The 20651-nt window shown below is 42.4% G+C and overlaps 1 protein-coding gene across 2 annotated transcripts in view; it reads right to left on the bottom strand.

Moving 5' to 3' along the window:
- The window catches only part of prmt9 (protein arginine methyltransferase 9), a 41385-nt gene extending 24118 nt beyond the window's left edge, over positions 1-17267 (bottom strand). The window contains exons 1-7 of one of the 2 annotated variants that reach the window (XM_084318552.1): positions 16780-17267; positions 16325-16524; positions 15795-15943; positions 12071-12307; positions 10618-10785; positions 5628-5730; positions 1453-1562 (exon numbers count right to left, since the gene is read on the bottom strand). In XM_084318552.1, coding sequence (XP_084174678.1) covers positions 1453-1562; positions 5628-5730; positions 10618-10785; positions 12071-12307; positions 15795-15943; positions 16325-16522 — 965 coding nt within the window. In that variant the 5' untranslated portion in view covers positions 16523-16524; positions 16780-17267. The remainder of the gene's footprint in view (positions 1-1452; positions 1563-5627; positions 5731-10617; positions 10786-12070; positions 12308-15794; positions 15944-16324; positions 16525-16779) is intronic. The other variant, XM_084318553.1, reaches the window with a different exon arrangement.
- Positions 17268-20651: the final 3384 nt, after the last annotated feature.

The raw sequence follows: 20651 nt of genomic DNA, 5'->3' as shown, positions 1-20651 counted from the left end.
TGTCGGTCTGTGGCGGGTGTAGACTACCCTACTGTCTGTCTGGGGTGGGTGTAGATTACTACTGTCAGTCTGGGGAGGGTGTAGACTACCACATGCCTCCTTTGATACATGTGGAGTTGCCAGCCATTTCTTTTCACCAGACAACTAGGAGTTTCACTGGGAGAGTGTAACGCACATGGAGGTTCGTGCCATCTCCCCCAGATCCCCTCCCTTCTGACGTAGTAGAAAAGGCTGTTGCAACAACCCGGAGTCATACCCCACCAGCTTCCCACCCTTGAACACTTCGTAGGGACGACTGACCAAGTTGGAGGTCCTGCTGCCGGGAATTGAACCTGGGTTTCTAGTATCACTTGCATGCCACACATGTCAAGGTATTTTTCAATCATTCTAAAACAATTGTCTTAAGTATTATGCACAATGGTAATGATGTTTTACATGGCTATTATAATACATTATGATAATGTATGATATAATAATGTGTGTTACAATACATATTATAAGTCATTATAAAAAAGCTTTATATGACAAATGAGTTTGTTAACCTCTTAACAGGCACCCAGAAAAGTGGGAATTTTCTTTATTTTTACTTGAACTTGAGGACTGCATACTTTTTTTGCAAAGCTTAGCTTTATAGTTATAGCACATGCATGAGCCTGGTCTCTTTTGAAAGAGAACATACTGAAGTTACAAAATACAAAAAAGGAAAATCACTTTTAGTGCTAATGAAATAGAGTAACAGAGGTCTGAACTTGAGTTGAACTTGAACACTAAAATGTTTCTGTAGTGGTTGCAATATAAGAAAATATATTAAAAATAAATTTGTATAAGCTGGAAACCACCGCGGATCGATAGCCTGAAGTCTTATGTAGTATAGGTTCACATTTTATAAAAATCCGTTCAGAAATTAGTCTTTGAGCGAGATCCGGGTAAACCGTGCCCGGAAAGAAACTCTCCAAAATCCATTTCCTCATCCACGACCATTCATTCTCAAGTGTGATTCACTTCTGGTTTCCCTCGTCAACTTTCACCTACCGTAGATCCCTTATTCGCACCCCCCCCCACGTGGGGCATCAGTGGAAAGGTACTCTCATTGGCTACAACGCTGACCAATAGTTTTTCACCATCAGTGGATGATTGGCAGCTATGGAGCGTCGGGAGTCCGGGGTGGTCATCTGACACGTGCGTGTAAAAATATTGTATTGTCAAGCAACTCAAGAACCGAGGCACGGATTTGGTCGAGTGAGGTGGCGTTCGAACGGCAACAAATAGATATTTCGAACGGTAATTTATATGTTCAGCGGAAAATACAGCCCGAGCCGCTAGACACTCAAAAGTGCCGTGACTTTGTGCGTTCCGCCCACGGGCACGTCGGCCCGAATACGATGATTGTGTTATAGTGTGTCAGGAGTATGATGGTAATATTACAGACACAGGCTTAATGGCTGGGTGTACCTGTGGTGCCGGCGGATCTCAAGGCACTGGACAGCCATCCCAAACACAGTGGCTCCAGCAGGGATGACCCGGCCCGTCTGAGAGGGTCCACTGGACGGGCCCAACGAGTTCTTCAGAGCAAAGAGCAAGAGGTTCAATCATTTTGTCATTGGATTAAACAGTAGAACTTAGGTCAACAGGTGTGTAGGAAAAGACCACGGGTCAACAACAAAAGGAACAAAAGCCCACGCACACTTGACTTCTTGACTTGCAATTAAAACATATTGAGAATAATGTTTCGTTACAAGGACCTTCTTCTTGTAGCTTATACTTCTCATATTATTACACAAAGAAAATCCTATTTCTCCAGCTGGGTCAGTCAAACTGAATATGGGCTCCATTTGTTTGTACAAGTTAAAGTTTCAAGTCGTCTCATTTTTCACATAAGGTACATGTACATAATGGTGAAATGCTTGGTTCTGTATGAGCCTCTGAGATTGTGCTTCGTACAGTAAAAAGAAAGTAAAAGAATAAAGACCAAACACTATATAAAATATACAAAACTGAAGTACAAACACAATGCAAAAATTAGGTAGAGGTAGTGCAAATCTTTTAATAATAAAAAATATCAAATATATGGTGTAGTGTAAGCATCCCAAAGCATTATCAGTGGTTTCCAGTACATACAACCATAATGAAACAGATTACGCCAAATGTTTAGACAATGTTTAAAATGTTTGGTTTGTTCATGCATAGCCAACCATCCTGTCAATAATAGTGTCATGCTTTGAATGAGTACAGTGCCACATTAAGACCCATAGGTGGCACTATCTGACTGAATTGACTGCATTTGTTTACAGAAAGGCAAGGCGCCTGTTCCTGTAAACATACAATTATTTTGGATTAATGCTGTAACTATTTAATGAAGACAGAGAATCAGGCTGCATAAAGACCTTTTTCATGTAATGATTTACAACATCAAAATGTAGGCGGGTCTCTTTTTAACAGTGGCTCAGGAGGCAGAGCGGTCGTCTAGTAGTCGGAAGGTTCCCGGTTCGATTCCCGCTCCTCCCGGGCAGCGTGTCGATGTGTCCTTGAGCAAGACACTTAACCCCTAACTGCTCCTGATGTGTAGGTTGGCACCTTGCATGGTTGCCTCCGCCATCGGTGTGTGAATGTGTGAGTGAATGCCTGAATGGGTGAATGTGAGGAACAAAATAAAAGGGATAAAAAGGGCTATATAAACCCATGTCGATGGGGGCCCGGCTACGGGCGCAGCGGCCTAAGATATGGGGGGCGCCAATGGGCTCAACTCAGGGGGGTGGGGGTCAGCGTTTAGGCGGTTTGACCCGGGAGAGTGGGATCCCGTGGGTTGTGGGTTGGTTGTGCGTGGGGTGGGGGGCTTGGTGGCATGGGAGGTAGCGGGCTTGGCTCGGTGGGGGGGGGGGGGGGGGGGGAGTATTGCCCCTCGCCCCTCTACTGGGTCGGGCCGAATCAGATTCAAGATGCCCGTGTTGCTGAGTGCTGGACCCCGTGAGGGACGGACCTGGGATGCGGGGGAGCCCGGTTTCTAGGGGGGGGGAGGGTGGGAGGTTCCTCTTGCGGGGGTCTGGGAAGATGAGCGCAGCCGAGTTCAAGGGGCCTACATCATTGTACTGTTGTGTTATTGATGTTATTGTATATGTTGTGTTGTATGTCTATAAGTGTTCAATAAAAGTTTAAGTTTAAAAAAAAAGGGCTATATAAAAATGCACCATTGACCATTTAAGAATTTTACTGACAACGGTATAAATGTTTTAAGTCATAAAAGGTAAAGGAATAATATTATCAGATTTCAGACTGTACTTTAACCAGGTACTGTAACACCAATTTGCAACAAGCATCACAAAATTGTGTCAGCAGTGTGTCCGTTTGCATCAAGCAGTACTAATACTTATAGTATCAAAACAAATGTATGTACTAGTACTGTGGTTTAAGAATAAACCATACCATATCTGTAGTAACAGCAGTGTCAGTACTAGTAGTATCAGAACAGATGTGTGTAATGTTTAGTACTGTTGATACCTGTAGCAATAGCTGTGTCAGTACTTACTGTATAGTAACAGAACAGATGTATGTAATGTTTAGTACTGTGGATACCTGTAGCAATAGCTGTGTCAGTACTTACTGTATAGTAAGGGCTAGCACTAGCCGACAGGCACTTTAACACATTGGATGCCACGCCTCTTACTCATCGTTAACCCCTCATGCCACCTATTAACCCTGTGTAAACGGTCACCTTGTTTATAGAGCTATAACCATATTCTATATTATAGCTATGGATACAGTATGACAGTCATTTGACACTGGGTTTCTTCCGGTCAAGATGCAAAAAATAAATATTGTTTCCATCCATACGTTCCCGTGTTATACCGTGATGACCATAAGTATGGTTTTCGAGCCGTCTAGGGTAATTCATGAAATGCGCGTGCGCACACATAAATTATACTATCGATTATCTAGCGTTTATTTGAAAACTATTCATAAATAGGCCGACAAATGACAACGTTCTAGAATATTCCAGTAAAAGACGATTATCATAGAATGTGTTGTTTTTTCCATGAAAACTAGTGATTTTCAAAATGCTATCAAACTGAAATGAAGCAATAAAAAAACAATCTGCTTTGACAATGTTGACTGGAAAATGAGTCTTTGATAAGCGACGGGCAGATTAGACAGCCATAATTTAAAACATAGATTAGGCGATATTAACGTTAACATTGGAGTGGATTTGGGCATTCAAGGGGGTAAAAAGGAAAACACGGCTGGCTCTCAAAGTGTTAAGAACTGACAATCAGGGAATTTAAACATTGTTGACATTGTTTTTTTGTGTTTATATTAACACTTTCAGTGCCCAGCAGGGGGCACACGATTTAGTGCTTGAATGCCCAGCATCCACTTCAATGTTAGTGTTAATATCGCCTAATCTATGTTTTAAATTATTTAAAATGTGTCTAATCTGCCCGTCGCTTATCAATGACTCATTTTCCAGTAAACATTGTCGAAGCGGATTGTTTTTTATCGGTTCATTTCCGTTTTATAGCATCTTGAAAAGCCCTCGTTTTCAAGGAAAATAAAAATATTCCATAATAAACGGAATATTCTAGAATACACAAAAAACACAAATTTTTCAGCCTATTTATGAATAGTTTTCAAATAAACGCTAGATTATCAATAGTATATGTGTACGTATGCACGCTATATAGGCGATCTGCTCTGATATATTTCCTGATCGCTCGCACAGCCAAACAGCCATATCAAACATAGGGGAAAAGCTTATATCTCCGTGAAAACAGGTCTGATTATCCTAAGACTGGTAAAATAGATTCCTTACCCGGGATCAGATGGTATCCAAAAAGATTATTCCAATTCCTGATCACCATTCCAAAAATCTATCCTTTTATTGATCCAACGCTACATACTGTAAAGACATATTACACGCTGTTCTGAGGTTCCACAATGACTGGGATCATCTCCGGTTACATGCGTGAGAAGTAAAATGTGGATTCCGGAGTTTTTTTTTCTCATCGAGTCCATTCCAAAAGGGTGCATTACCATCTGGGAGACGATAGGGGGCGCTTTTCACATCTGAGCTCCTGATGGGGCTGGTTTCCCAACGGTAGACTCAGTTGATGAAATATGAATTCAGATCGCTAATAAAAAGAAATTCACGCTAATTGTCGTGCTGGGCATTCAGGGGGCGGACTGCTAACACGTGTTATGTCGTCCGTGGCATCCAAAGTGTTAAAGAAAGGAAAGTCTAGCGCTGGCTGAGCATATTGTTTGTTTGAACTAAGTTAATAGCCTATATTTTTCAGTCAGTTCGGTCTTTGTGTGCCAAACATTATTTAAGGCTGTAAACACTGTAAACCCTTTTTTTTTTAATAAATGAGAAGCATGTTTAGATTTGAGTGTTACATTTTTTTTTTATATAAAAAAACAACGTATATCGAACCGAATCGAAAACAGTGACCCCAAAACCGTGATACGAACCGAACCGTCCATTTTGTGAACCGTTCCACCCCTAGTACTTACTGTATAGTAACAGAACAGATGCGTGTAATATTTAGTACAGTTGATACATGTAGCAATAGCAGTGTCAGTACTTACTGTATAGTAACAGAACAGATGTGTGTAATATTTAGTACTGTGGATACCTGTGGTGGGAGCAGTAGGTGGTGCCAGGCGTGGATGAGACTCTCTATGATGCCTTCTCCAAACAGCCCTGCATCCACAGTCTCTGTCACCACCAACGACACCCTGGCATGAGAAGCAAACACCACATTAACACATTTGACTAAAATGGAAAGTCTGTGTAGACCGTTATGTACCAAAGGAACCCATTCAAAATAGGGCTGTCCTCTTGGTCAACTATCTAATACAATATTTGTCAATAAGAATAGTCAATTTTAAATCAACAAATCTATAAACTTGCTTTTGTCATATTAATCTCATTCTGCAAAATATTGCAATCTTGCAGAAGGACCTCTTTAAACCTATGCCTTATTAAAAGACCAACGTGTGCAAATATTATTGTGATGTAAGTGATCTGCTTTCTCATGAAAACAAAGCATAAACAATATTGAGTGTACAAATTCACTTTAACACTTTGAGTGCCACGCCGGGTTTTCCTTTTTACCCCCTTGATGCCACGGTCCACTTCAATGTTAACGTTAATATCGCCTAATCTATGTTTTAAATTATGGCTATGTGTCTAATCTGCCCGTCGCTCATCAAAGACTACTTTTCCAGTCAGTGCTGTCAAGGCAGATTGGTTTTTTATCGCTTCATTTCCGTTTCAGAGCATTTAGAAAAGCACCCCTTTTTTAGATAAAAAACAGTTCATTCGTCTGTTATTCTATGATAATCGTCTTTTACTGGAATATTCCAGAACGTTGATATTCGTCGGCCTATTTATGAATCGTTTTCAAATAAACGCTAGATGATCAATATTATACGTGCACGCAAGCACATTCGGGCCGCGCACGGATAATCGCCGTGTTCATTTCCTCTTGGACTTCTACAGTGAAACCGAAAGAGCCCATTTCACAAAACAGCCTATATCTTCATCAAAATTAGTCTGATTATCCTAACACTGATAACATAGATTCCTTACCTGACATCAGATGGTATCCAACTGGTATATTCCAATTCCTGATCACCATTCGAAAAAATCGATAAGTGTATGGATCCAACGTGATACAATAGTACACATGATTCCGCGGGGCTGAGAGGCTCCAGAATGAACTGGGGTAACCCCGGCTGGATCAGTGGACTGGAAAATGTGGAGTACCGGATTTTTTCCCCCATCCATTTTCATTGAGTCCATTCCAAAATCCCTTATGTCATCTGGGAGACGATAGGGGGCGCTTCTTTCCACATATGATCGCCGGCGGCACTCGGGTATACTCGGGTAGGCTCGCGTGATGCAATATGATTTCAGATCGCTAAAAAAAATCAGAGAAATCTCGTGAGTGGCTTTCAACATAACTATCGGAAACCCGAGATATCTCGTGTGTGGCAGTGAAAGTGTTAAAAAAGTCCAACTCGACAAAAGACCATAACAACCAATGACTTAAAGGATAACTCCACTATTTTGGGAAATTAGCTTATTTAACATCTTCCCTGGAGTTAGACAAGAAGATACATACCTTTTTTGTCTCTGTGCGTGCATTTTAGCTTTGGGAATAGACGCTCCGTTAGCATAGCTTAGCTTCATCACTGGAAGTGAGGCAGGACAGTAGCCTTACAGTGTATTGCAAGGTCTGACATTGACCAAACTTGATATGCATGACCTTGGTGGGCTCTAGGTCAACTCCTGCAAAGGGGGTCAATGTCAGACTTTGCAATCAAAAGTTAGGGGGCTAATAACCCTTGCCATAATTTCAGTGCGCCCCCTAACTTTTGATTGCAAGGTCTGACATTGACCCCCTTTTCAGGAGTTGACCTAGAGCCCACCAAGGTCATGCATATCAAATTTGGTCAATGTCAGACCTTGCAATACACTGTAAGGCACTGTAAGGCTACTGTCCTGCCTCACTTCCAGTGATGAAGCTAAGCTATGCTAACGGAGCGTCTATTCCCAAAGCTAAAATGCACGCACAGAGACAAAAAAGGTATGTATCTTCTTGTCTAACTCCAGGGAAGATGTTAAATAAGCTAATTTCCCAAAATAGTGGAGTTCCCCTTTAACTAATCTGAAACGGGGCAGCCCTGAACCTACTGTAGAATTTCAAAAGAAGCATCAGTAGGAAAAAGCTGCCTGTTTTTAAGATAGTCTTTTCATCTTTTTATCAGTGATGTGTTTGGAGCGTGAGTGACTATTATAAGTAGGGGTGGGGGAAAAGATCGATAAAGCAATATATTGCAATATTTTGCATGCCAATATTATATTCATACACTGACGCCATGTATCGATATTTAAAAATATAATAAATTACAAAAGATTTGCTCGACAATCCCATTTTGTTGCAATAACAATATTGGAATGAAGTGAACAGACTGTAAACTTTATCTTATTAGATAAAACAGATTTATATATATTTTTATTGCAGATCATGTTGACCAAGTTTTCCGTTGGGGACATAATTCGCAGTTGAATAAAGGTAATAGGTTGCAATACATCACAATATACAGTAGGGCTGACCTTCGAAGCTTTTTTTGGCAATCGAAGCTTCGGGGCCGAGCTTCGATCTTAATTCGAAGCTTCGAGAAAAGAAAATAATAATAAAAAAAATATAAATTATAATTTTTTTTTTTTATCTTTTTTTATCTTATGTTGTGGGACTTGTACAGCACTTTGGTAAACTTTGTTGTTTTTAAATGTGCTCTATAAATAAAGTGGATTGGATTAATTAATTAAGTAGCCCCTTTCGTGACTGTGACGCAGCCAACAAGGTTTCACTTGGCTGCGCTGCCTGGGTGCAGTGGGGCTGCTCTCACAGCCAACAACATGACATTACATACGTAATTATGTTGCAACCTTCATCTATCAAGCAAACTGTGACGTACGTGGGTTGGTCATTACCATTATTACTGTATTTATGACACCATCTGAACATCAGGTTAGTATATGTAAATATGTTATGTTTTGTATGTGATGTGTGTGTGCCATGATAGCTAATGCTGTCCCTTTCTCTTTCTCTGTCAGGTGCCGCCCGTCCCTACACTGAAGAGTGCTGATTGCCTAATGAATGACAGCTGATGGCAATCACCTCGAGAGGGACGGGTGGACAAATACCTGACAGCACACACATCCTGGCGCCTCATTCTGTGTCAGTTGCCAGTGACCAGAGCGTTTGGAGGTTGCCCTTGTTTTCCACTGTGTGTGGCTTTATATATATTGTTGGCCTCTGTGCCGTTTACCACTCTTAACACTTTCACTGCCACACACAAGATATCTCGGGTTTCCGATAGTTATGTTGAAAGCCACTCACGAGATTTTTTTTTTTTTTTTTTAAGCGATCTGAAATCATATTGCATCACGCGAGCCTACCCGAGTATACCCGAGCACCGCCTGCGATCATATGTGGAAAAAAGCGCCCCCTATCGTCTCCCAGATGACATAAGGGATTTTGGAATAGACTCCATGAAAATGGATGGGGGAAAAAATCCGGTACTCCACATTTTCCAGTCCACTGATCCAGCCGGGGTTACCACAGTTCATTCTGGAGCCTCTCAGCCCCGCGGAATCATGTGTACTACTGTATCACGTTGGATCCATACACTTATCGATTTTTTCGAATGGTGATCAGGAATTGGAATATACCAGTTGGATACCATCTGATGTCAGGTAAGGAATCTATGTTATCAGTGTTAGGATAATCAGACTAATTTTGATGAAGATATAGGCTGTTTTGTGAAATGGGCTCTTTCGGTTTCACTGGAAAAGTCCAAGAGGAAATGAACACGGCGATCATCCGTGCGCGGCGCGAATGTGCTTGCGTGCACGTATAATATTTATCATCTAGCGTTTATTTGAAAACGATTCATAAATAGGCCGACGAATATCAACGTTCTGGAATATTCCAGTAAAAGACGATTATCACAGAATGGTCTAGAATGAACTGTTTTTTATTTCAAAACGGGTGCTTTTCAAAATGCTCTGAAACGGAAATGAAGCGATAAAAAACCAATCTGCCTTGACAGCACTGACTGGAAAAGTGTTCTTTGATAAGCGACGGGCAGATTAGACACATAGCCATAATTTAAAACATAGATTAGGCGATATTAACGTTAACATTGAAGTGGACCATGGCATCAAGGGGGTAAAAAGGAAACCCGGCGTGGCACTCAAAGTGTTAAGTGGATCTTCACATATATATTTATACTGCCCTTTGTTTCCACTTTGTGTGGGTTTGTATATGTAGTTGGCCTTTGTGCCTATTTTCTTCCCTGTTAAGGGATTTCTATCTATTTACATATTGTTGGCTTTTAGGCCATTTTTGCCACTGTTTCCCCAAGGGAACTTTATACTGTGTTGGCCCTTGCCAACACTTGTGTTTAACCTATATTACTTGTTTGTTCTCCCCTTACCCTTCTGCCTGTTTGTTAATTGTTTGTGGGTTGTTTTTTCCCTTCTTTATATATACATATTGCATGTGGAGGTTTGAATTCCTGCCACAGATAATAAATATCATTTACCTTTTGAAAGCGCATTTGTGTTGTTTCCTACCTGCCCGGGACTGTGCTTTAAAAGCATCTACTGAGAGGGGCTGTCTTTTGTTCATGTGCAGCCTGCTCCAGTTTCTATTCTATGTGGTCATCAGACCTTTGTACATGACAAACAATTATATTATATTTAATTTATAATTTATAATTATATCAGACAATGCACCTACAAAAGCAGATGATTACAATTAAATTAGCCAACTTGGTAACACATTAGTCATAGCAGCATAGGCATAGCCTTATTAATGTTTTGTGTGGCGTCTCCGTCGTGTACAACTCCAAGGGATATTCCCTTGGAGATGCATTTGGGGGGGGGGGGTTACAATTATTTGTTTTAATGTTCGAAGCTCATTCCATCGAACGAAGCTTCGAAGTATTTAAGACAGCCCTAATATACAGTCAGTGACTCTAGTACCATGATAATATGGTATCGTGGGGCCTCTGGTGATCCCCACACCTAGTTACAGTACATCTCACCTGTGGGGGATGTCTTTTGGTATTTCCATCTCTAAAGACTTCATAAAAAGGATCTTAATGCTGCCATTCATCCCGTTTGCAGTCACCACCTCACAGGCCAGTTCATACATGGTCTTTGAGAGCTCACAGGCATACACCTCGGCCGCTCCCGCCTGCTTGGCACACATGCTGAACAGGAAGAAACAAACAGTAAGGATATGTAAAGGTGTAGGCCTTTTATTTTTTTTGCTAAAACCTAGTAATGTGTTCGTTGTCTGGAGAGCTTGGCTGCATCAGCTTCCTGGGAAATTCTGCAGGATGATGTCACCCGAAGGAGAGCAGACCTCTAGTGAACTGCAGACACAATTTCTTCAACTATTTCTTTAAAACCCCTTGGCTATTTTAGTTTTCGTTTTTGAGGACTGCATACTTTTTTTGCAAACCAAAGTACTATACTTTATACTTATAGCACATGCATGAGCCTGGTCTCTTTTGAAAGATGACATTGAAGTTTCTAATACAATAAAGAAAATTCACGTTTTAGTGCTAATGAAATAGAGTAACATAGGTCTGAACTTGAGTTGTAGAAAAACTTGTTACTCACGTTTCTGTAGTAGTTAGTAGTCCAGAAGTAGTATTGCTAACATTGGTATGGCTGAAGAAAACAACCTGGGTCCATAGCCTGAAGTCTTGTGTAGTACATGGCCAAATTTCATAAATGTCCATTCAGAAATGAGTGATTAGAAGCGGTTTTGGTCAAAGGTGAGAGCTCAGAAAACAATTTTCTCATAGACTTCAATGCATTGGACGGATAATTCTCTTCCTGTTTTGGCTCGTGACTTTTAACCTAGATCCCTGATTCGCTCATTCCCACGTGGGGTACCATTGGAAAGCCCTAATCCAATCATTTACGAGATCGCCAAATGATTGACGAAGGTAGAGGCTCGAGAGTCGGGGGTGGTATTAAAAAATAAAAAGTCTGCCGTCTACTTCGGCGCACGCCTCACATATCGGCATGTAACTCGAGAACCGCTGAATTTTTGTCACCTGAAACGGCTATCGACATGCAACAAATAGGGCTTTAATTCTATATATATATTGTATTAAAAAATATGCACATCCGAGCCGCTAGAGGTCGCCAAAGTGCCGGTGGTCAAATCGTCCTCAAGAGGGCCCACATGTGGGCCATTGCATGCTAAGAGGTTTTAACTTTCCTCGAGCTGGGCCTACAGTACTACAGTTGAGAATAGTTGAGGAAATAGTGTCTGCAGTTCACAAGAGGTCTGCTTTCTACTCACAGAGGTCTGGGGGGGTTAATGCAGCCTGAGCCAAGCACTCGATACACAGAACACGCTGCTAAGTTTCATGTCCAATTGTCCCATCATGTCCTCCTCACAACAGAACAATAGGATTAAGGTTGGAAATGGGCAATGTGGCCCTTCAAGAAAAGTTAATGATTAGGACAATGTCTCACCCGAGGATCCCGGTGCCGGTGCCTATGTCTAGTACAGTGTTGCAGCCTCCCTCCACAGCCTTCTGAATGGCCTGCTGGTACTTGTGGTTCCTCCTTCGATCGTTGAGCATCAGGAAGTGCCAGCGCTCCACCAGCCAGTTGGCCACGCGGTAGAAATTCTCCCTGGCCTCCGGGTAGTCCGGTTTTATCTTCAGGGCTTTGTGGAAATGACCCGCCGCTTCATCTCTGAACCCCATCCTGGAAAATTTAAGGAATTTAGGAAGTTTGACAAAGTCACTCAATGTAGGAAAATCTATCTAGGGAAAAACGGTTTCAAACACCACCACAGGGTACTACTTTGGGTCCTACTCAATATAGCTAGGTACTTAACTCATTCTCTGCCACGCTGGGAACGGGATATGGCTATGTGATGCCACGCATTAAACCAATGGCAGGGCTGTACAGTGCGTATATGTATACATGTCGCACGTGCTATGGAAAAATAGGTCTGTGCGATGAATGAATTTACTGCACTAGCACCCGTGCGATAGGCATTCGGTTCATATCGATACTCTTATTTTGAAAATCATGTGGCAAGTCTCATTTCCGCCATAGCGCAGCTCCGGCCATATATCTATGGCTCCGGCAGTCCAACAACATTAGGTTCATATCGATACTCTTATTTTGAAAATCCTGTGGCAAGTCTCATTTCCGCCCAAGCGCAGCTCCGGCCATATATCTATGGCTCCAGCAGTCCAACAACATTCGGTTCATATCGATACTCTTATTTTTAAAATCCTGTGGCAAGTCTCATTTCCTCCCAAACGCAGCTCCGGCTATATCTATGGCTCCGGCAGCCCAACAACAGCGTGCTATGTTACAGCATAGCTCCACAGTGCACATTTTGCGACCTGGAAATAAGTCCCTGCCTGTTTGCCTGTACGTTAATGCCAAGCAAGCAGTGCAAAAATGCTTCCGCATTCGTCACCGCACGCTAGTGCGGTAAAGCGCCCTTCTTTTCAGACAAATGCTACCGTGCGTGCACCGGCGGCGGCGTGCTCGCTCAGGTGCGTGCGTGCGCCGGCGTGCTCGCGCGAGGTGCCCGCGCATGCGCATGAGATCCCGCCTTGGTTGGAGCTCAATATATATAAGTCACCGCCTCTTATTCACTATCTGGCACTAGCTCAATTGGCAAGGACACATGGCTGTGGATCCTATGGCTTGTTTGCTGGCGAGTTCGAATCCCATCGAAAATATTTTTTAACGTGATTTTTTTTTAACGTGTATTCTTTCGCCGGTTAAGGTTAGGCATTGTTTCGGAGTTGGTTAAGGTTAGAACGGTTAAGTTTAGGCGCTGTTAAGGAGCTGGTTAAGGTTAGAGTTTGTCAAAGAGAATGGCAATAGACAGCCTATTTCCGCGCGACCTGGGCGCTGGGCGGCGGAAAATGAAAGGCGCATTACTGCATGCCACTACGGTAAGTTTTTGCACTGCTTGCTTGGCATAAAGCTACACGCTGCCTGTTTCCCCCCGCAACGCATCCAATGCATCTTACATGCTTTGCATCCTCGCCAAAAATAACGTTAGCTGCTACGTGCTACCGGTAACTAAGCTAAGCTAACCCGGTTCAGAGGCAGAGAAAACAGTGAGGAAAGGGAGGGTCTCTGTCCCTCTCTATGTCAATGATTTTAAGTAGGTGAAGTCAAAGGAGTTTGATAGTATTTACTGAGGATGGCCAGATAATGTTGATATTTCAACATAAAAAATACAATACATAATAAATGTATACATGATCATGCAACATAAAAAAAAATTTAACGGTTTGGGAGAGGGAGGTATGGAGGGGTTTTAGGTTGTGTGTTGCAAGTTCCAAAAAGTTTAACTTTATTTCAAGTTTAAAGCTAAATATATCAAAATGTGGCACTTTACAGTAAACACGAATATTATTATTATTATTATTATATTTTCGTTACCTTTTTTGAGTTGATCTAAATGTTACCGATTGTGTTAAATGGGCTTATGATATCGTCTCGTATCGATTGCAGGCACCTGCATCGTATCGTGGCAGACTTTTGGATATCGGCAAATATTGTATTGTTGTCCAAAGAATCAATATCGTATCGTATCGTGATGAAACTGGTGATTCCCACCCCTAGTAGAGTCCATACATCCAACACCAAATCCCATATTTCCTTACACGTAACGTGTCTGGCTGTGTGACGTCAACTTGTCAGCATGAAAATGACAGCAACAGGATAGCTTAGCACAATAGCTTAACAGACATTGTCGCTTTTGGGATTTGGCACAAACCCATTTATTATTTACAAAAATATACAATAAGGACCATGGCCAATGCGATGCCTGGTCAATGTCATACGGCATTATTCAATATACACAACTATATTAAAACAACTACTAGCCACATCGTTACTAGAGAAACTACTATAACAAGTTGACGGTGGAACAGGAAGTGAAGAAGTCACTGGCTCAGGTTAAATCAAATTAAGCCTGTAGCTACATCAGGTATAAACAATGGAACACCACTTAGTGACCAAGCATGGCACTGCATGCAACTAAATAACACAAATTATTTAGGCACATTTGTGACTTTTTTCTGGCAAACGAATCGTAGATTAATCGATAACAAATGAATAGTTAGTTGCAGCCCTAAACAGATCGTAGTTGATCCGTATGAGTTACCACCCACGGTTCGGCATGCATACGGATTATTTGCTAAATGTAACCATCATAGTGAGCTATATCAATTGATATTTTCCAGCATTGTTTAAGTCTGCCGTTTGGGCACATTACATAATTAGTTTTGTTCATCATAGAGATGGATTAAACAGCGACTGTGTGTGAGAATTGCGCACCTAGAGGAATACAAACATTACACAATTATTGTAACATTAAATCTGGATAATAGTCTGTTACTAGCAGATCCTGGAATGCAAAAGCTCCACAAAGTATTTAGCATTACACAAAACCACCACTGCATTTAGATATTGACAGGGCAAAATCCATAATCAAAACCTTAATGTTGTTATTTATAGCAAAAGCGAACTATGCAGCCCAATGCAGTTGCTGGAAAAACATTAATATTTCCTTTCCTTACTTCAGCAACAACAACAAAAATGTCTCCATTACTACCCATTTGTTTGTTTGAATAACTTATTGGGCCTGTATTTTATATGGTTAGGGTTATTTTTCTTTTTTCGATCCTCCAAACAATTGTAATGGATCAAGAAAAGAGGGCAGTGTTTGAGATAAGTCGATTGTATTTGCTGTATTTTGGGCTGTAAAAAGGTTTGTTTACATCAGTAACATTTGTAAACATTGGAGTGAAATAGACCTGTATTCTATTTCACAATGGAATTATAAAGTTCCAATAAGCTTATTTTCCATCTACAGATCAAACTTCTGAAGAACATATGTGAATATATCTCACATTTATATGGTCACAATAAAACCCATGATTTATTAAGATTTTCTCTCGTCCAAGACAAGCAACAAGCAGAGGAACATACTATGAACTCTTCATATGTATAGACGAGTAGTAAGACCTTGATGATCACCTTCATCAGCAGTGAGCCAGAGCCTTGTCCCGGTTCACTGCTGATGCATGCAATAAGATTTCACCGCCAAAATGTCAAGGTGAAAAAAGTATTACTAATCTATGCATATGACTAGTTTACCATATTTTAGGTCAATACCAGATTAACCTCATCCAATGAAAGAGGAATGTACCTGAACAGGTGCTCGCCCATGCTGTTGAGGATGACCTCATCGAGGGGGAAGAGCTCCAGAGCCTGTTCATAACAGTCAAAGAGATCCTGAATGCGCCCCACAGAGTCCAGCTCATCTGCCCATTTGAAAAGGGTGAACCTGAATGACTCCTGCAACACCAAAGGAACATAATTAGGCTCCAAAACAGGCGTTGTGAGACAGCGAATATGGACAGAATAATTGAATGTGCACTGAAGCATGCAGTGCATATCAACATAGGCACAGGTGGACTGGTTTGGGTGAACAGAAGTGTTTTCCATTTGTTGTGATGGTTTTTGTGTTGTCTGGTGGGCTAGGCTGGGTAAAACACACACATTATAGTCAGTGCGTAAACGACTACAACACAAGAAGCGCTGTTATTGTTAAATATGTTATTGTGTCAGTTTGTAAAATTGTGGTAGGCCTATATCTGATATTGGGCTGATGGGCCAATACAAATGTGCTACATCGATGTTTGGAAAAACTAAATGGATGTGTACAGCGTTACCCACCCTGGCAAAGTCCTTCAGCACAGGGGCAAGGTTGAGGACTAGAAGGTAGTGGACGAATGCGGTTCCATAGTCTTGGTTAAACAGGCACTGCTGGGCACTCTCCAGGGACTTGGACACCAGCTCATTCCTGGCAGGATCTTCTCTGGGCGGCCGTCGGTTCCTTCTACCACGCTTGTGCCTCGAGCTGGCATTGGGCATCCCTTACATAAAGAAAATACACGAATAAAGAGCGAGAAATATTTTTTAACAAGAAATAGCTAAACATAAATCGACAGAATGGTTCAATACAGGAAGAAAATAGAAAATAACCAGGTCGAAGGGTAACCTCATGGCTCATAGAGTAGTAATAATGCTACACTAACAACATGTCTCTATACATTAGCTACATACAACTATTGGCTATTACGCCAGAGTCTAATCGTCAAGCTTGCTATTATGTGGTAATGTTGACTTACTGTGTATTGTCGAAAGATCAAACCATGTGCTCAGCGATGACTGGAAAGGTCTTTATTATTATAATAAACGTTCTCGCTCTCCGCTGCTGTGAAATGGTATCAAGTTAGCTGTAGCCACCTGGCGTTCCCACCTTAGCTAAGCAAGCTAACTAGCATAAGGGATCATCAAACTTCATTTTCACTGGCAAAACCAGGAGAGGGAAATGTTATTTGCAGATAGTAGCCGTTGCAAACGTTAGATGTATGTTAGGTAACTATCTAAAGCGCCACTTGTCATCTGGATGCATGTGCCAACACCGTGCAGCAACAGCAGCGTCTGCTGCGATCATCCACTCTGCTAACACGTCCATCCTCTAACTGCACCCGGAGAGAAACAAACACCTGGCTATATATAGTTCCACGTGTTCAATTGTCCGAAGTCGTGCGTAGTAGGCACTTTGTATTGCTATAGTTATAGTATAGTTAAGGCGTCAAGTATTCTTTCTTCGTCAAAAATGCTTTTCTTTAGTTAAAACCATTTCAATAACTTTAATACCAGTAACGTGTTTGTTGAGGATGTCCCAGATTGTGTATTTCGCGGAGCCAATGAGAAAGAGGAGTCGTCGTGGGAGGAGTGTACGTGTTTCTGCTACATTCAGTTATCCTCGGAGATGGGAAGTTGAACATGGGAAACACGTGGTGGTGGGAAACGCGTCATCCCCGACCTGAATGAATGAATGAATGATGAATGAATGAAAACTTTATTAACAGATTGCAGAATGGGTACAGTACAGTACAGCTCAATACATACAATTGTTAAGGGGATGCAGACCAGAGAAAGACTTTCGTCTTGTTTACATCAGGGTCCCCCATTTTCAATTCATCGTAACATATATGACATACATGACATACAGATAGACAGTACTGCTACATCTATACATTTATGACATACCAGATTTGCAATTACAGTACTGTTTGTGATACAAAAAGAGTCCAGAAAGAAAATAGTATATACATTAGGCGTAGAAACTGTACATTGGATTGGGTAGGTGGGGGTGGGGGGGGACTGTACATTGGAGGTGGTTGGGTGGGTGGGGGGGGGGGGGGGTTGGGTAGGAGTGGGGGGGGGGGTTGGGTAGGAGGGGTGGGTGGGGGACACTGTACAACTGTACAAACAACACTGTACATTGGATTATTGACAAGACCATACTTGGTAATTTACTGTACATTGGAGGGGGTTGTGTTCGGACATTTACAGGGGCCAGTTTCGAGTTGCAGTCTCCCTTAGGTGTTTTTTGAGAGTGTTTTTGAAAGTGGGTAGTGATTCACATTCCTTTACAGCTTTGGGTAGGGCGTTCCACATTGATGTGGCATAATTGCGAAACGTGTTTAGTCCCTTGTTTGAGCCGAATCTGGGTTTAACATGATTTGTGGAGCTCCCTCTGGTGTTGTGATCGTGGTATTCACTGACCTTTGGGAAGTATTTTGTCATGTACATGGGTACCTTGGTCGTGTAGTGTATGTGGTAAATATTGACGTTGAATTTCATAAATAATATGTGTGAATAATTAGAGAGTCATAATGTAGGAGAAACAGACATTCCACACCAACCCCCTCTCATGAAAAGGCTGCTTACCCAAATGGTATGTAGGGGAATAGTTACAGGTCACAAAGCCCTCACTCAAACTGACTGTATGTAGATGCTGATTACATGCTGAAGAGTCATGAATCTATTAATCAACTGTTTAGTATCAAAAGAGTAAACCATAATATAAGGTTTGACGGGTGATTACACTCTTGTTAAAGAAGTCATCACAGCTACTCTGCCAACTAGCAGAGTGGGTTTTCAGTGCTAAATATGGATGGAACAGGGGTGACAGAAGAGCCATTCTCCACCCCCACTATGTGACCAGATTAGTACTGTATGGTAAATGGCCCAAAAGGTCAAAGAGTATTCACACCCCCCCACCAGAGGACATCATGCCAGCCCCCCCCCTCGTGAGACAAGACCCAACACCGCGACCACACGGACGGGGGCCACCAGCAGAACCCCTCTGTGCTCAGCGGGGGACCACACGGACGTGGGCCACCGACGGGCCCCCTCTGTCTCTGTCCCATCACGTCGCCACAACCCAGGGGGGGGGGGGGGGCTGCCAGCCCCCACAGGAGATCGCCCACAGGGGACCGCTCACAGAAGACGCCCACGGACCAACTGTATTATGTAAAGCTATTATTGGCTAGAAATTATAGTATATAAGAGGAGACAAATTGGTAGTTCGGGAGCCCTCAGACCGGACCGACCCCAGGGGTCTGTTGGGCTCCACCGCTCCTTCCACCAGAGAGACTGTGCTGCTTTTTATGTGAGTAAATCATGGACCCTTGGTTGGTTAAAATAGAATGTAAAGATACTTATCTTAGAAACCAGGCTTACTCATATAAAAAAGGGGCCTACAGTAAACTATGTATGTTCAAATTATGTTACCAAGTGACTGTTTATGTACATTATTGAGGTTTGAGAATGCAAACCTGATTGTGATTTCTGTACAACAGACAGCCCTGTTAATGTTCTCTGATAATCTTTTGTCCTATTCACCTTGGTCTCCTGGCTCTGATCAAATAAATGTTGAATTGGACTATAGTTCATGGTTTGTCTGGCGTACACGTTTATTCCTCATCTGCTTAAGTCAGATGAGGAGATCAACAATTCTATCAAGTATGATCCCTTCCTCCTCCTTCCAGATAATCAATCTCATTGTATTGTACTACAATAACCTCAAATTATTGTAGAAGTTCTGTGGGAATTTACCACAGAAATGGTGCCGTTCTTCCCACCCTTTGTGTCTCCCCCTGAAAAGGTGCGGTAGGGTCTTGTCATATCAAATCTGGACCTTGCTGTGTGTTGGGGACACGGGGCAAAGAGCTGGGGTGTTGCTGCGTTTGGAGTTATAGACGAGGGGCTTGTTGTCTGAAATGGAGGAGAGAGAGGGACAGGATGGAGGTTGGTTGTGTACGCCACTTGTTGGGACCCACGGTGAATATGGCTTTTGCATGCAGGGTTGGGGGAGCGGTGACTTAGGTTAGGATGTCCGAGGGTATGAAGATCGCGCTTGTTGTGCAGTGAACATGCAAACGTGGGCTTTTTATGTTTGTATGTTTGTTCAGACACAGGAGGCCGGTCTCGGCCTATGCGGGCCACAGGGGTTGAGTTGGGACTCGTATGGAATATACTTTATGAACTATACGGGGGGGGTTGCACCAAGAAGAGACGGCATGTCGTGGGATTTTGCGTATTGGTGGCGCACGGACTATCTGATCATGATGTAATGGTGGCGTCGCATGACGGCAGATAAAAGGCTTTTCTGGCTAGGAAGCACGGTTATCTGGTGTGTACGACAGGGGCGCGTTCTGAGTATATAATTGCCCGAAATTGTTCTCAGGAAGGGGGCGCGGGTAAGTTGGGGAGATTTGATTGTTCTGTAATGGAAAGAGAGCTGTGTCCGATGAGCGTTATGACCCTGCTTATAGTCACAGATAGCGGGACGGGGACCGTGAGTGAGGACGGTATGGGCATAAATGCGTCGGGCTCGATGTAAAGAAGAGCTCTGTTAACTATTCAGAACATGCAAGTCGGTATGGTAAAGATGAGTGGAACCTGGCATGATCAGCGCAGGGGGTCTGTGCGATTGCAGGATTGAAACGTAGTAATTAATAGAAGATAAGGGTGCCGGCGTGTTCAAGACAAGGCTCGATAATGGACGGACTGAAGTCAGGGACCAATCGGCCTAATTTAAATGAAGATATATTTGCCGTCCTTAGGCATAGTATCGAACGGATCGGGGGGTCCTTTTTAATCTTGAGCGAAACCGGCCTGTTGATTCGATTACGTTCGCTGT

The sequence above is a fragment of the Notolepis coatsorum genome (genome assembly GCF_963971535.1).
Source record: "Notolepis coatsorum genome assembly, chromosome: 7".
Classification (NCBI taxonomy): domain Eukaryota; kingdom Metazoa; phylum Chordata; class Actinopteri; order Aulopiformes; family Paralepididae; genus Notolepis; species Notolepis coatsorum.
This window is presented reverse-complemented; position numbering and strand designations above follow the sequence as displayed.